This window comes from Onychomys torridus, chromosome 1 (genome assembly GCF_903995425.1).
Source record: "Onychomys torridus chromosome 1, mOncTor1.1, whole genome shotgun sequence".
Taxonomy (NCBI): Eukaryota; Metazoa; Chordata; class Mammalia; order Rodentia; family Cricetidae; genus Onychomys; species Onychomys torridus.
Genome location: NC_050443.1, coordinates 31,561,208 through 31,576,059, shown reverse-complemented (window position 1 = coordinate 31,576,059; position 14,852 = coordinate 31,561,208). Strand labels below are relative to the sequence as shown.

Here is a 14,852-nt window from a genome sequence, read left to right as displayed (position 1 = left end):
GGGTTTCTTTGCCGGGTTGCCTTGTGTCTCTCTCCAAATCTCCTGCGATCTGATTTCTAACTCCTATTCTGTGCCTGTTTTCCCCACAAATCAGGAGACCGTGAGATCCAAGGTCAGCTCCGAAGCGAGCGCTGCGGCCAGCTTCACCGAGCTTGGAGGAGTAGGCACTAGAGCGAGCGGCTTGGGCAGGCTGCACCGGATAGCCAAGTGCAACGGCTGGCGTCTGCCTGCCAGTCTCTGCCCTCCTCCCTGCCCCAGCGCAGAGCCACGGGAGGGGGGCACTCCCTGGCCCCAGTAGCTACCCTGGGGACCCCAAGCTCCGCCCTGCTGCACTCCTATTGGTTTGGGGCGCCCCCGCCCCCAGCCTCCCTTTCCAGCTCCCCGGGCTTTTAGGCTACCCTGGATAAATAGTCCAGGGCGCCTGGCGCGAAGCTAGGGGCGAGGAAGTCCCAATACGATCCCTTTCTTCGCCACAACTCCGACGGGACAAGACAAGCAGGGGAGGTAGAGGACAGCGGATGTGCATTCCAACCCTCAGCACTTTGTCATTGTACTGTCGAGGTTCAGGAGTGGCAGAAAGTTAAGGTGACGCTTGAGGCTTGGGTTAAGCCACAGGCAGGACCAGGAAGCCCAGGAGCTGGGATATGGAGCTACTGTCGCCGCCACTCCGGGACGTAGACTTGACAGGCCCCGATGGCTCTCTCTGCTCCTTTGCCACAGCCGACGACTTCTATGATGACCCGTGTTTTGATTCACCGGACCTGCGCTTTTTCGAGGACCTGGACCCGCGCCTGGTGCACGTGGGGACCCTCCTGAAACCGGAGGAACACACACACTTCCCCACCACGGTGCACCCAGGCCCAGGCGCTCGCGAGGATGAGCATGTGCGCGCGCCGAGCGGGCACCACCAGGCTGGTCGCTGCTTGCTGTGGGCCTGCAAGGCGTGCAAACGCAAGACCACCAACGCTGATCGCCGCAAGGCCGCCACCATGCGCGAACGGCGCCGCCTGAGCAAAGTCAACGAGGCCTTCGAGACGCTCAAGCGCTGCACGTCCAGCAACCCGAACCAGCGGCTGCCCAAGGTGGAGATCCTGCGCAACGCCATCCGCTACATTGAAGGCCTGCAGGCTCTGCTGCGCGACCAGGACGCAGCACCCCCTGGAGCCGCCTCCTTCTACTCGCCGGGCCCGCTGCCCCCAGGCCGAGGCAGCGAGCACTACAACGGCGACTCGGACGCTTCCAGTCCGCGCTCTAACTGCTCCGACGGCATGGTAAGGCCGGGATCCAGAAGGAGACAAATGTAGGCGGCACCTGGGGTATCTGCAACGTGTTTCTGAGACCTTCGGGGTCGGGAGAGTCCTTTAGACCCAAGTGTCCCTGGCATCTGTCACTGGGGTCTCTTTGGAGACCCTAGTCATCTGCGATTTGCCCAATTGGGGGTGCCATCAGAACACTGCTGCGCGGACCGCAGGACATACGTTCCCTTCTTACATCCTTATTACCCAAATGCAGATTTTTGTCTCTGGGTGACCATTCAGTTTCAGTTTGGCCCTGCATGCGACAGCTTTCAATGTATGCTGGCGCCTACCTCCTAACTAGAACTGACCCAGTCCTGGAATCCACAGCTGAGACTAGGGGAGTGGGGGGGGGGGAGACGGTGACAGGGAGTAGTGCTCGAGACCCCCCGTGGGTCTGACGCGGTCATTCTTGCTATTCGCAGATGGATTACAGCGGCCCCCCGAGCGGCCCCCGGCATCAGAACGGCTACGATGCCGCCTACTACAGCGAGGTGTCCAGCGGTGCGTATTCTCAGCTGTTCCCAGCTAGCAGGCCGTCAGTGGCCTTCCGTGCCCCCTACAAACTGCCCTAGCTCCCCAAGCTTAGTACCTCCTCCCCACCTCCACCATATACACACTTGTGTCTTGGGATGGCGAGAGGGGCGTGTTTAGGGGGTAAGCAACTAGTCGTACACCTTCCTCTTCTTTCTACTTGCAGTCTGGCAAGTGCTCAGTTTTCCCTCTGTCCCCAAACTCTGTGCTCTGCTCCGGGGTAAGAGACTTGAAGAGACTCAAACTTGGATTCCTAACCTTCCCCTCCCCTTACAGAGTCCAGGCCAGGGAAGAGTGCGGCGGTGTCGAGCCTCGACTGCCTATCCAGCATCGTGGAGCGCATCTCCACAGACAGCCCCGCCGCTCCTGCGCTGCTGCTGCTGCCAGATGCAGCACCAGAATCTCCTCCAGAGGGGGCATCCCCAAGCGACACAGAACAGGGCGCCCAGACCCCGTCCCCTGACGCCACCCCACAGTGCCCTGTAGGCGCAAACCCCAACCCCATCTACCAGGTGCTTTGAGAGGTAGGCTGGGCTGCGACAGGAGAGCGCGCACGCACTGCCTGCACTCCCGGGATAGTGCCTGAGGGTTCTTCACGCCCAAAAGAAGAAATTTACATGACACTCCTACCAACTGTCCTTTCAAAGCCACATATCCAGAAGCTGGAGAAGGGTGGAGCAGAAGCCTGTCCTCAATCGGTCCTCTAGGAAAGGACGCAGTCCCTTTGATGTTGTTGTTGATTTTGTTTGTTTGTTTTTCATGAGACTCACAGAGACAGCCACTTGCTGTCCCTCAGTGGGCCAGAGCTGATCCTTGAACAGCCAGGCCTTCTTCCTTTTCCTGAAAGCTCCTCGTGCAGGGGCGAGCCTCACACACCTTAAGCCCTGCCCTCCAAATCCACTTTCTGGAGGCCTCCCGACACCCACTCTTCCCCCCAGCCTGCGGAGGCCGCTCCAGTCCCGTGTGTAACAGGTGTAACCATACCCCACCCTCCCTTGACCCACTCGAGGTTCAGGACCACTTATTTTTTATATAAGACTTTTGTAATCTATTCGTGTAAATAAGAGTTGCTTGGCCAGAGCCAGAGCCCCCTGGGCTGTATTTATCTCTGAGGCATGTTGTGTAGTGCTAAACAAAAACTATGTGTATGTTTATTCCTCTGGTGGGCGAGCCTCGGGGCTCTCTCGCTCAGGTGTTGGAAATAAAGACTCTAATTTATACATCAGTGGCTCTGGCTTTTCCTAGGTAAGTCAAGGGGATCAGGAAAAAAAAAAAAAACCCTCCACAATCTGGGCAAACTGTCTCGCAGCGACCCCTGTAGGCGGCATAAGGGTAGCAAGGAGGCTGGAAGGTGCTAGAAAATGAAGGAGGGCTGGGCATGGCTCCAAACTGTAGGGGAACCTCCTCTCTCCAGTCTGCCTCACCCAAGGATATCAGAGCCCGAGAGAAGAAGGGCACCTGGGGCCAGCATTATCTCTCGTGCTGTGGTGCTTTCATCAGACTATGTAGTCTGGGCAGAGGGGAAGCCATTGGTGCAGCCAGAGTGTCAGGAGGGTTTCCTGGACAAAATGCTATTTCAGAGGTGCCGGGAGAAAAAAGAGTAGGCAAAACACAATTGCAAACTTGGAGTCCCCCCTCCGCCCCTACCCCACCACACACACACACACACACACACACACACACACACACACACACACGACTCTCTATCCTCCCCTGCTCCCCTGGAATGACCTGGCACAAGCTCTCCCTCACTCACACTTGTCCCCAGGACCTCAGTAGCTCCTGCATTACGTTCAGTCCTACAGATCCTCTTCCTGAACTCCCATAGGCCAGGTCCACGACACAGAAAGGATACATTCAGGAAGGACCACTCCATCCCGAGAGTGGGCTCTGCTCCCCAGACAAAGCTCTTCTATTACTGTGATGCCCAATCCTCCCTCTCAGATGTCCTTAGGGTTCCTTACCTCCCTCCTCGCCTCTCAAGGATGTCATGACTGTTCATTGGACAGATGCCGAGTCCTATACGGAAGAGGGAGAGACCACTGACACACTCCCTATCTTTGGGAAGCACCCAGACATTTGGGGTTGCATCTTCCCACAGTTGGCCACGGTCTGTGGGTGAGGACAGGGGCGGCCCACATGGGTGCAGAATAACACGAGCAGGTGGCCTCTAGTAGGAGTCCTGAAGGCACTGGGTAGGAGCGGGCGCTCAAAGTGGAGGGAAAACACAGAGGGAGGGAAGGGGCAACCTCATGGACCCACAGCTGCTTGGAAGGAGCTGAGGAGACAGAAGAGGAGGCAGGACCACATGGGCCTCCACTGAACTGCATCCTGAGGGCATCAGGGAGCCCCAGAGGAATCAGCACAGGGGAAGAACAGACATAAATCTGGAGTTTAGAAAGGTCTGTTTGGACTGGTCAAACAGATAGGAGGGAACACAAAGAGACGGGAAGATGTTTTGTGAGTTTCCTGAGGAGATGTGGAGAAATGTCACCTTATATAGAGAAGGAGCTGACTGCCCAAAGAAAGATTCCATTGAGTCCAGCCTGGCAAATAAGTGAATGAATTGGGGTTATTTACAGAAGTATGGACAACTTGTGGGGGAGATGCACAGTGAAGCCACACCTCCAGAAAACAATTAAAATCTTCTTTTAGATATTTATTTATTGTGTGTGCATATGTGTGTGTTTGCAAGTGTGCGTGCACCATGGTATGTATGGAAGATCCGAGACGACTTGAAGAAATTCACTCTCGTCTTCCAACACAATGGTTCCAGGGACTGAGCCCAGGTCATCAGCAAACGCCTTTACCTGCTGAGCCATCTCACCAGCCCACAGCAGTTTTTTTTAAACCCTCTTATATACTTCAGAACTTTTTAAAGGATTTATTTTATTTTTAATTACATGTCTCACGTGTGTTCAGGTGCCCACAGAGGCCAATGGCATCAGCCCCCACCCACCCCTAGAGCTGAAATCACAAGTGGTTGTTAGCTGTCCAACATGGGTGCTGAGAACCAAATTCCTGATGGCAGAACCATCTTTCTAGCCCTTCTTCTTTTTTTTCCTTTTTGTTATTTTGTCTTGTCCCCCCGCCCCGCCAGACCTGAGGCTCGAACCCAAGGTCTTGTGCTTGCTAGGCAAACGCTCTACCACTGAGCTAAATCCTCACCCCCTAGCCCTGCTTGTATGCAGCTGGGCCAGAAGGGCATGGGATTGGAATTGTGGGGAGGGAGGAGTGAATGTGGGTATTGTGACCCTTCCTCCCTCTCTCCAAGAGGGAATATTCACAGCCCCGTTACATGAGTCCTAGCTGCCAGCAGTACAGATTTTTGATGTTATTTTCATTTTTGTTTTGTTTTTGACATGGGATCTCACTCTGTAGCTAGGCTAGCCTGGAACTCACCATGTCCTGGGCTGCCCTCGAACTCTTTGGCGATCTTCTTCTTCAGTCTGCCCTAGAGATGAGGTTGCAGGCATGAGCCACCACACTGGGCTTCCTCCTGCAAAGGTCTGCTTGTTTTGTTGTTGTAGCTGCTGTCAAGATGTGTACCGCTTCATGTTGGCAATGATCCTTTCAAGGCTAATGGAGCAGCTATACTACAGAGGACCAGTCCAGAGGCTGCTGGGGTTGCTAGGGCGACACATGGCATGTGCTGGACTAGGGATGATTTGGATGTAACAAATAATATGTAAGTATTTCAGGTCCAAAGATAGCCCTGCTGTCACATAACTTAAAAGTCATAGGGGATATTCCCATTAAACAAAGAACAAAGTGAGTAACTAATACACGCCCCCCCACACATATGTGTATATAGTGTGTATGTATGTATGTATATGTATATATATAAATTAGTTGTGTGTGTAGTGAAAAACATTCTGAAGGGAAATAAGGGGTGCAATCAGAGGTGGACATGGAAATAAAAAGATGAATGTCAGGCAAAAGGAGGTTCTATACTGAGAACCAACCGCCCCCTTGCCCCCCCCCCCCAAGACTGCCCTGGCTTTGAGATTTATGGTTCAGCAGTAGAGGACAGGCTGGACACTGGCCCCACTCATTCCCAGCCCTGGGCACTTGTACAGCAAATGGTCCGCACAACTCTTGCCAGTGGCTGGTGTGTGGAAGCCCTAGGTGAGACCAAAGCAATCTCCATGGAGGACTTCAACCCTGGTTTGCCTCTCAGTGAGGTGTGTGGCCATTACAGAGGAGATCCCAGGAGGAGGGGTAGGCATGGGGGTCACAGTTAGGGCATGCATCGCTAGTAGCAAATGACAGAAATGTCATTTAGCCTAGTTTCAACTGTGCACAGGCTATTAGTGCCACAGTCTCTACAAACTGAGCCTAGGCTCCCTTCGTTTTCCACGTGCCTCCTTTTTATGGCAATGGGTTATATACTCTCCTTGTCTATTCTGGTTTTGTCCAGAAGCTTGAGAGCCGCCGTAGATCTCAAACTCTAGCTAGAGACTGTCTACCTGGACCAGCACATGTCCTGAGGCAGGACTGGAACCCAGCCCAAGGGCTCCAGAGACTGCTCTTCTGGTCCTGCGCTATGACCTGCAGAGGAAGTCAGAGAGAGCTGAAAAGAGAGCTGGATCACACCTTGGAGAATGGAAATCGGTGCCCTGCTGTCTGTCCCTTGCCTCAGTCATGTTGGGAGCGCCTACTGCCTACCCTATTTTCAGTGCAGATGAAACACCCCTCGCTTCTGGGGCTGTGTTCACGTGGCTACATCTGAAGAACCCCCACAGTCATGCTGCCCTCCCTGCATGTGTGCATACACCTATAGGTATGTGCTCACAGGATAGCTGTCTCAGTCACTTTACCGTTGCTGTGAAGAAACATCTCGCCAAGGCAGTTTACAGAAGGAAGAGTTTATTGGGGGCTCACAGTTCCGAGGATTGGAGTCCATGACCATCATGGTGGGGACCGTGGTGGCAGGTTGCACCAACTGAGAGCTTAAATCCTTATCCAGAAGTGTGAGGAGGGAGAGTGAGCCAGCTGGGAATGGCGTGGGCTTTGGAAACCTTAAAGCTCATCCCAGCAACACACCTCCTCCAAATAAGGCCACACCTCCTAATCCTTCCTAACTACCGACTGGGGATCAAGCACTCAAATAAACAGGCTTCCGGGAGCCATTCCCTTTCAAACCAGCACAACAGCGTACACACACTTAAAATGCGCACCCAGCTAATGTTGACATTAAGAAAGATGAGTCAAGAGAGATTAAGGCTTCAGGTCTCCTCCCATGCATGAGCTTCTTCCAAGGCCTTGGGAAGAAGCCTACATAGTCTACGTTGTTTCTTAATTTTCAGAATAAATTACATTAACCAATCTGTTATGATCATTGTATCTTTCTGTTCTGGCTTACTCCTATGTTTGGTGACATTTATGGGCATTAAAGTCCTACCTAAATAAATAAATCTCACTTGGGTTGGGTGGAATATATTTTAAATAAATGGAACATAAAACAGAAGCAATAATATTGAACGGTGAAGTAAATTAAGATTGTTCTGACATTATGAAGATGACTGTATTTAAAATACATGTTTAGAGCTTTGTAGTTTGAATATAGGCTCGTGTGTCTGAACACTGGTGGCCAAGTTTGGAAAGTTTGTGAAACCTTTGGAAGGGGGAGCCTGGATGGAGGAAGCATGTCACTGGTGGCAGGGGTGGGGTGGGGTGCTTGTACCTGTTGGTTTTTCGGCTATCCTCAGTTCCTGTTCACTTCCTGTTCACTTCCTGCTTCCTGACTGGCTGCATTATGGCCAGCCTCTGTTGCCATGCCTTCCCTGCCGTGACAGACTGCACCCCTCAAACTGTAACCCAGAAAAAGCCCTCCCTCCCTCTAAGTGGCTCTTGTCACGCGTTCAGTCACAGCAGTGGGAAAAGTCAGGAATGCAAACAAAGAAAGGCTCGGGGTTTGGGGTGCACCCATGTGAAACCCTCACCTGAACACGGCCCGGGCTTGACACCCAGCACAGAAAGAAAGAAGTGTGGGGTGCGGAAGAGAAAAAAAAACGTTCCAATGGGTTGTGTTAAAGACTCTTGAGCTGGTTGTTAATCCAGTCAGGGAAGAAAAGCAAATTATATGAATATGTTAGGAAAACATGTTTGCAGATCTGACATAAATTGCTGACATCCACAAGACAACATAAATTTCATAAGCTGCCACCGTAGCAAGCATCAACAATTTTTTTATGAGAATTATTGGTCAGGCAATATTATAATTATCACCATGTGAGAAAATTCAAAATTCTTTGAGTCCCCACAGTCCATGGAGGAAAGAGACTTGAGGTTTCTCCAAATGTAATACCAATCCTGAAAACATCCTTGATGTTCCCAATATAGCCGTGAGGCTGAAAGAAACAACCTAAAATTATCAATGGCGCAAAGCAAGATCAACCAGGTTGAACGATCACCTTACTCTCTGTAAGGAAAACAATGGAACGAAACATTGTCAATGAAATGTCTCAAAGACTGAAAGATCATGCAGCCTGATACAGGCAGAGAGGGGCAGCAAGACTGAAAGGAGGAAGAGAAGGGAGGAAACAGAAGAGGGACCGGCAGAGGTCCCTCTTGGTGATTTTGTTTTTGTTTTCTTGTCTAAGACACATTTGAGCAGCCTGCATACAAGTCATTACTACCTTAAAATTTTACATTTGAAGGCTAAGTGAAGTGTTTGCCTCTTCCTGAGGACCTGAGTTCCAACCCCAGCATCCACTCATCAGTGACTATTTCTAGCCTGCTGGTCACTTTTCTTCATTGTCTCCCATTGTTTTATTAAAATATAACTCATGAGGCTGGAGAGATGGTTCAGCAGTTGAGAACACTGGCCATTCTTACAGAAGACTCGTTAGGTTCCCAGCACCCATGTTATAGCTTACAACCATCTGTAACTCCAGGAGAGCTAACAGTCTCTTCTGGCCTCTACAGGTACTGCACACATGTGGTGTACATACATACATACATACATACATACACACATACATACAGGAAAATGTTCATATATATCCAATAAAATAAATAAAGCTTGAAGTGTTTTTAAGATAAAATTCACATGATATAAAATCTACCTCTTTAATTTCTTCTAGGCCTGGTTGTTCTCAAGAGGATGAAGCAGAAGGATTACCACAAGACTGAAGCCAGCCTGGGCTACAGCATGACATCCTGTCTCAAAAAACTAGTGAATAAATAAGTAAAAACAATAATAAAGTTCTTATTTCAGTGGCTTGTGCACCAACCATTATCACTATCTAACTCTAGAACTTTCCCTTCTCCAAAGAAACATGTGACCATATCCTCCCTCACCCAGCTTTGGACAACACTGACCTATCCCTATGGATTTGCCTGTTTGGGGACATTTCATATGAACAGAATCACACCGTGTGTGACCCTTTGTGTGCTTCTCTCATTCAGCAGGTTTCTAAGGTTTGTCCACATCATACATGTTATAGGACATGACTACTATGTATGAACAGAAGTCTGTCGTATGGGAATATCACATTGTATCCATTTATCAGCTGATGGCCATGGGGCTACCTCTATTTCCTAGCTGTTGGGCACTAACTACTGTGAACCTCACAGGCTTTGTATATAAATGTATAGTTCCAATTCTCTTAGATGTATATATCTGTCGTGCCTAATCTTACCAGCTTCAGGGATTTTGAGCCATGGGAGAGGAAACCCCCTGGCCATGTCTGTGAGAATGTTTCCAGGAAGGTTCAGTTGAAGTGGGAAGACTGCCTTGAATGTGGGTGTCACTATCCCAATGCCAGGGGTCCCAGGATGAGCAGAAAACATTAGAGGCTCTCTCTGCTTCTGCCTCCCCCACCCTGAATGCAGAGGCAATATAACCAGCCTCCTCAAGCTCCTGCCATGCAATTGTGAGCCCAAACAAGCTGTTAAGTCAGTTTTGTCAGGTATTTTGATAAACATACAGCACCTCAAACTGAAATTCCCCAGCTTCTCCACGTCACTAGCATTACCACTGTCTGTTTCGCTGTCACTCTCCTGGAGGGCACAGAGTGCCACTAACTGTGGTTTTAACTAGTGGTGTTAACTCTTTCCAGGATGGCTTTGCAAGTAACTTGTGCATTTTAAATTGGGTTGTCCTTATCGAGTTAAGAGAGTTCTTTCTACATTTTAGACACTAGACCCTCGTCGGCTACATGGCCTGCAGACATTTCTCATGCGGTGTCTTTTCGTTTTCTTGCTAGTGTCCTTTGAAGCACACATTTCTTTTTTTTCAATGAAACTCAACCTTTGCTTCTGTTCTCATACCATACCAAGAACAAATTCCCTACCTCCAGCTTGGGAGCCATATTGTTTTAGGTCTTACATTTTGGATCTGAGCCACTCTCTCTTTTTTTTTTTTTTGTAATAACAAATCAAGTATTCCTTTATTGAAATATCTGCATGTTGACTTCAGGATTAGTTTTCAGAGCAAAAGCTTATATTTTATTTTAAAGTCCAGAAGAAAAAAAATCTAACTGAAGTGAATTGGGAGTAGACTATTATAAGTCATGAATACTAATGTTTATTAGGACATTTGTGAAAGATTTAAATGTGCCTGATAACACTCTGAAATATACACAAGGCGGCTCCCATAGATAACAGAAAAGACAAAAGTCAATCTATAATTTAAAATTTTGGAGAAGATGTATGAGGTACGTTCTTATTCTAGTGACTCTTGTTCTAAAAACATTTCCCGAATGAAGAATCCACACGTAGAAGCAAAATCACTTTTCCCATTGCCATCACACTGGATTACACTTACTCGGACTGTTAATTAGTGATCTTTTTTACATTCTGGGTCTGAGGAGGTATTTACGTGAACCTCAAGTGGAAGCAGTTCTCTTATGCATGGCCAGGAGCTTGCTGGACAAAGCAGAGTTTGGGGGAGAAAGAGCCTCCTGTAGGAACGTCCCTTCGGAGGATGGTAGAAAACCAAGTGTGTAATGACTTCACCAGGGGCTACAGAGTCCAGACCAAGAGGTGAGAAGTGGGTGCTGTTATGTTTCCACACTGCAGTGGAGCCAACAGCCACCACCAACACACACTCTTCAGAAACATATGAGTGAGAGCTATGGTCAACAGGAGCGGGACAGCGCAGGTCAGCCGGGGCATCCAGTAATGGTAGGGCTCATGATCTGAGCCCCATTTTCGCATCTGAGCCACTCTTGTTAATTTTTTTAATGCCCTGTTTGGGACAGGGATCCTAATTTGCTGTGCTGTGCATGGATTTTCAGTTGTTCCAGCTTCGTTTCTTGAAAAGACTGTTTCTCTGCTAAGCTGTCCTGACACTCTCGCCCATAACTCCGTGGGTTTACTTCTGGACTCCCAGTTCCACTCATTGAACTATGTATCTGTCTTCTGGTACTAACTGAGTATTGTCCCTGCTATTGCCAAGAGAGGTGACCACGTTTTGTCGGAATTTGATTGCTTCTGAGTAAGTAGAACTGATGGGAGAGTGTCGCTAAACAACTAGTGAGTGTACAGCTCTTAGACACATCAGGATGGTCGCCCAGCAGGTAAGAGCGCTTGCTGCCAAGCCTGAGGACTTTGAGTTTAACCCCCAGGAGTCACATGACACATCTGTCTGATCTCCCTGTGTATGCCGTGATCTCTCCTCTGTCTCTGTCTCTCTCTGTCTCTCTGTCTCTCTGTCTCTCTGTCTCTCTCTCTCTCTCTGTGATAAAGTTTCTTATTTTAAAAATAAAGCTTTGCTCTGGATTTATAAATGTTATGTATATCTAACATGTCTATCATTTAATATCAGCTTTCAAAAATTTAAATGTCATTGTGATTTATTTTCTATGTATTTTCTATGTATTTTCTTCAATCTCTGATTTTCTATTCTTTTTGCCATTTCTGAAAGTGTAACCTTCAAAATGCCTTGGCTTCATGCCCACCCAGCATCTCCTGGACCCGCCCCTCCACAACTGCTGGCTGATAGACACCTAGGCACCCACTAGTGCACCCCAAGGCACCCCAGAGGAGGACCTCAGATGCACTGCAAAGTAAGGGGAGCTCTGGAGGAATGGGAAAACTCCAGCTACGTCTGCAAAGAAAAACCAGGGGCCTCCACCCTGTGCTGCTGGGAGTATGCTTTTAACAGTGCCCACAGGCCCCCCTCCACTGTCCAATGATCTCCTGACAACCTCATGTGCCTTTGTAGGGAGCAGAGGAAATCCCCTGTGAAGTCTGGAGTGAATGTGTATTGTTGACATGGGTGCAGCCATGACAGAAACCATGGGGAGCTTGCAAAGCCATTTCCCCATAAGTGTCAGGCTCAAGAGTGATGGCAAATCTTTCCTCCAGAGTGTGAGCAAGGGGCCAGTGTGTGCAAAAGCTGGCGTTGCAGTTTCTTCCTCCTGGATGTTTACTGACTGAGACGACTGGCCTAGAGAGACCTTCTAAAAGGGCTAGCTAGTCCCCTCCACCCCCTTGTGCTGTACCTGATCAACAGGCTGAGGTTCCGGGCTGCCAGTGATAGTAGGAACCCTCCATCCAAGTGCACCACCCATACGGACCCCAGATTTCTTTACATGCATCTACATGTCAGTCCTTTCTTCATGTCTTTGCTGCCCACGTTAGGGTTCCAACAAACTGCCTTCATCATCCCAGCTCCCTGTCTCATTCTTAGAGCCAGCAGGAAAGGTGGTGGTGGTGGTGATGGTGAACTCCTCATCCTCCCAGCCAAACCCAAGGAGAGCTGATGTCCTGTCCCCAACCACACTGATGCTCTACAGCTGTGAGTTGGCAGGAATCTGGGGAAGACAGATGGGATGGGGTTAATCCTGAAAGAAGAGGCAAACAGGGAGAAGCGCAGGACACTAACTCATTAAAACCACAAAACAGCAGCGAACCTCACACAGAAGGAAGCAGAAGCCCAGAGGAGAGAGCTGACTGATTTATGCAGCTAGTGAGCAGAAGAAACAGTGTTTACAAGCAAACCTGACAAGAAATGTTTAGACCACCCAGGAACTGCTTGTGGAGACTCTAGACCAGGGCTCCAACCTGTGGCCATGGGTCATGGGATAGCTGTGAATGAAGCCCAACACAAAAGTCATAAATTTACTTAAAATATTGTGAGATTTGTTTTGATTTTTGGGGGGGGACTCGGTGGCATGGTTGTGGAGTAGGAATGTCACATAAAATGAAAACATATATACTCCTGTAACCCACAGGCTCTAACTGGACACCTTCCCATTTAATGTGTGGCCCAAGATAATTCTTCATCCAGTGTGGTCCGGAGAAGCCAAAGGATTGATGGACATCCATGCTAGATGTTTCTGATGCTCACAGCTGAGAAAGTAGCTTCTAACGACATCTAGTGGATAGAAAGAACCTGTTAATTTCCCTACTATACAGAGCATAGCACCCCAGGTTCTCTGGTGCGGGGTGCAGAGTGTCTGCAGTGAAAATGTTAAGAGGCCTTGGTCTACACACACACACACACACACACACACACACACACACACACACACATACACACCCATACACACATACACACACCCCTACATACACACACACACACACACGTACACACACACACACCCATACACACGCACACACACACATACACATACGTACACATACACGCATACACACACATACACACACACCCCTACATACACACACACACACACACACACACACACACACACGCACAGACACACACAGACACACATACACACACACACACACACACACACACACACACACACACACACACACACACACACACACACACCGCCCTGAGTGTTCTTTACTTCAGCCTTTTTCTGGACTTCTCTGGAGCCTCTCTGCCTCAGCACTAGGGTCACCATCCAAGCTATAGACAGGTGGCCAAGGTCACCAATTGCCCAAGATGGCGCCTCTAGGTTTGCTTTCCCTTGTGCAACAGAGGGAGGAGGTCTGACTTGAAAAGAAGACACCTGCCAGCTCCTTGGCCCATTCCGACAGGGCAGCCAGAAGAGATTCAGCATAGCCAGTTTAGGGTAGATTCTAGGCCCAGCCACAAGATGGCAGCCCAACCCACCAGGAACAAGGAGGCTCCTGACCTGGGAGAGCTGCACAAACCCTGTGCCAATCTGGACAAAGGCCTGAGGGGCTGGACTTGGGCCAGTTCCTGAGCCCAGCAGGACTAGACCTAAGGCGGGCAAGTGCCAGGTGTGACAACATAGGTAGAACTTGGCTTCAGGTATCCTCTCTTTTTTTTTTAAAACTCCCCACCCAGCTCAGTCCATCCTTTGAGTCCACTATTCCCACAGGGGTCTTCCTGCATCCCAGCACTCCTTCCCCTCCAGCTTGAAGAGACACATCCCAGAGCACAGGCGTTAAGGACCCAGGGAGGAGTACTGGCCTCATGTAGTTCTAAGCCACCGAAGCACAGGGAAGTTAGGTAGCTTGCCCGCCGTCACGGTTAGTCAACCGTGGGTCACTAGAGATCAGAAGCTAGGCAGTCTCTTCTGGCTCGTGCTCAGAACCCTGAGAAGGGACAGACCATCCCCAAGCAGACGCAGCCACTAAAGACACTTTCATACAGGACGGTAGCCCTTCCCTTGTGAAGGGGCAGGTGGCTATGCTGTGGGCAGCTGAAAGGTGGGAAGGGCTAAGGTTCTAGTATTTCGGAGGAAGAAGCTGGCTTGGTCAGCAGTCCCTCCCCTCCTTGCAGCCTTGTCTTTCTGTTCCTTGTTTTATTTTATTTTTCCCCCCATGTTTTCGTCTTGCTTTTTTCTGGACTTTCTGCGAATGTCAGCCTTCTCTTGGTGTGAAGGGGAGGTGAGAGAAGAGACTTTTATGTCCTTCTTAGGATACAGAAGTGGGAGCAGCCCTTGAAGCCTAGGGACGGGGGGGGGGGGGGGGGGGGGTGTCACCAGGGTTCAGAGTGAGAATCTTAAAGGGGGGCGATTCGGGGAGTATTCCCCATCTGATCCAGTCTGCTTACCCCTCGGAGTGTGCTAGATCCCCTTTCCCATGCCCTCTCCCTCCAGCCCTGGCACAGTCCTGTTTTTCTGGCAC

The 14,852-nt window shown here is 49.6% G+C and overlaps 1 protein-coding gene across 1 annotated transcript; it reads left to right on the top strand.

Moving 5' to 3' along the window:
• The first annotated feature begins 644 nt into the window (after positions 1-644).
• On the top strand, positions 645-2,350 carry Myod1 (myogenic differentiation 1). Its single transcript, XM_036183699.1, has 3 exons — positions 645-1,271; positions 1,721-1,799; positions 2,106-2,350. Exons 1-3 carry the CDS (start codon positions 645-647, stop codon positions 2,348-2,350), a joined length of 951 nt encoding a protein of 316 aa, XP_036039592.1.
• Positions 2,351-14,852: the final 12,502 nt, after the last annotated feature.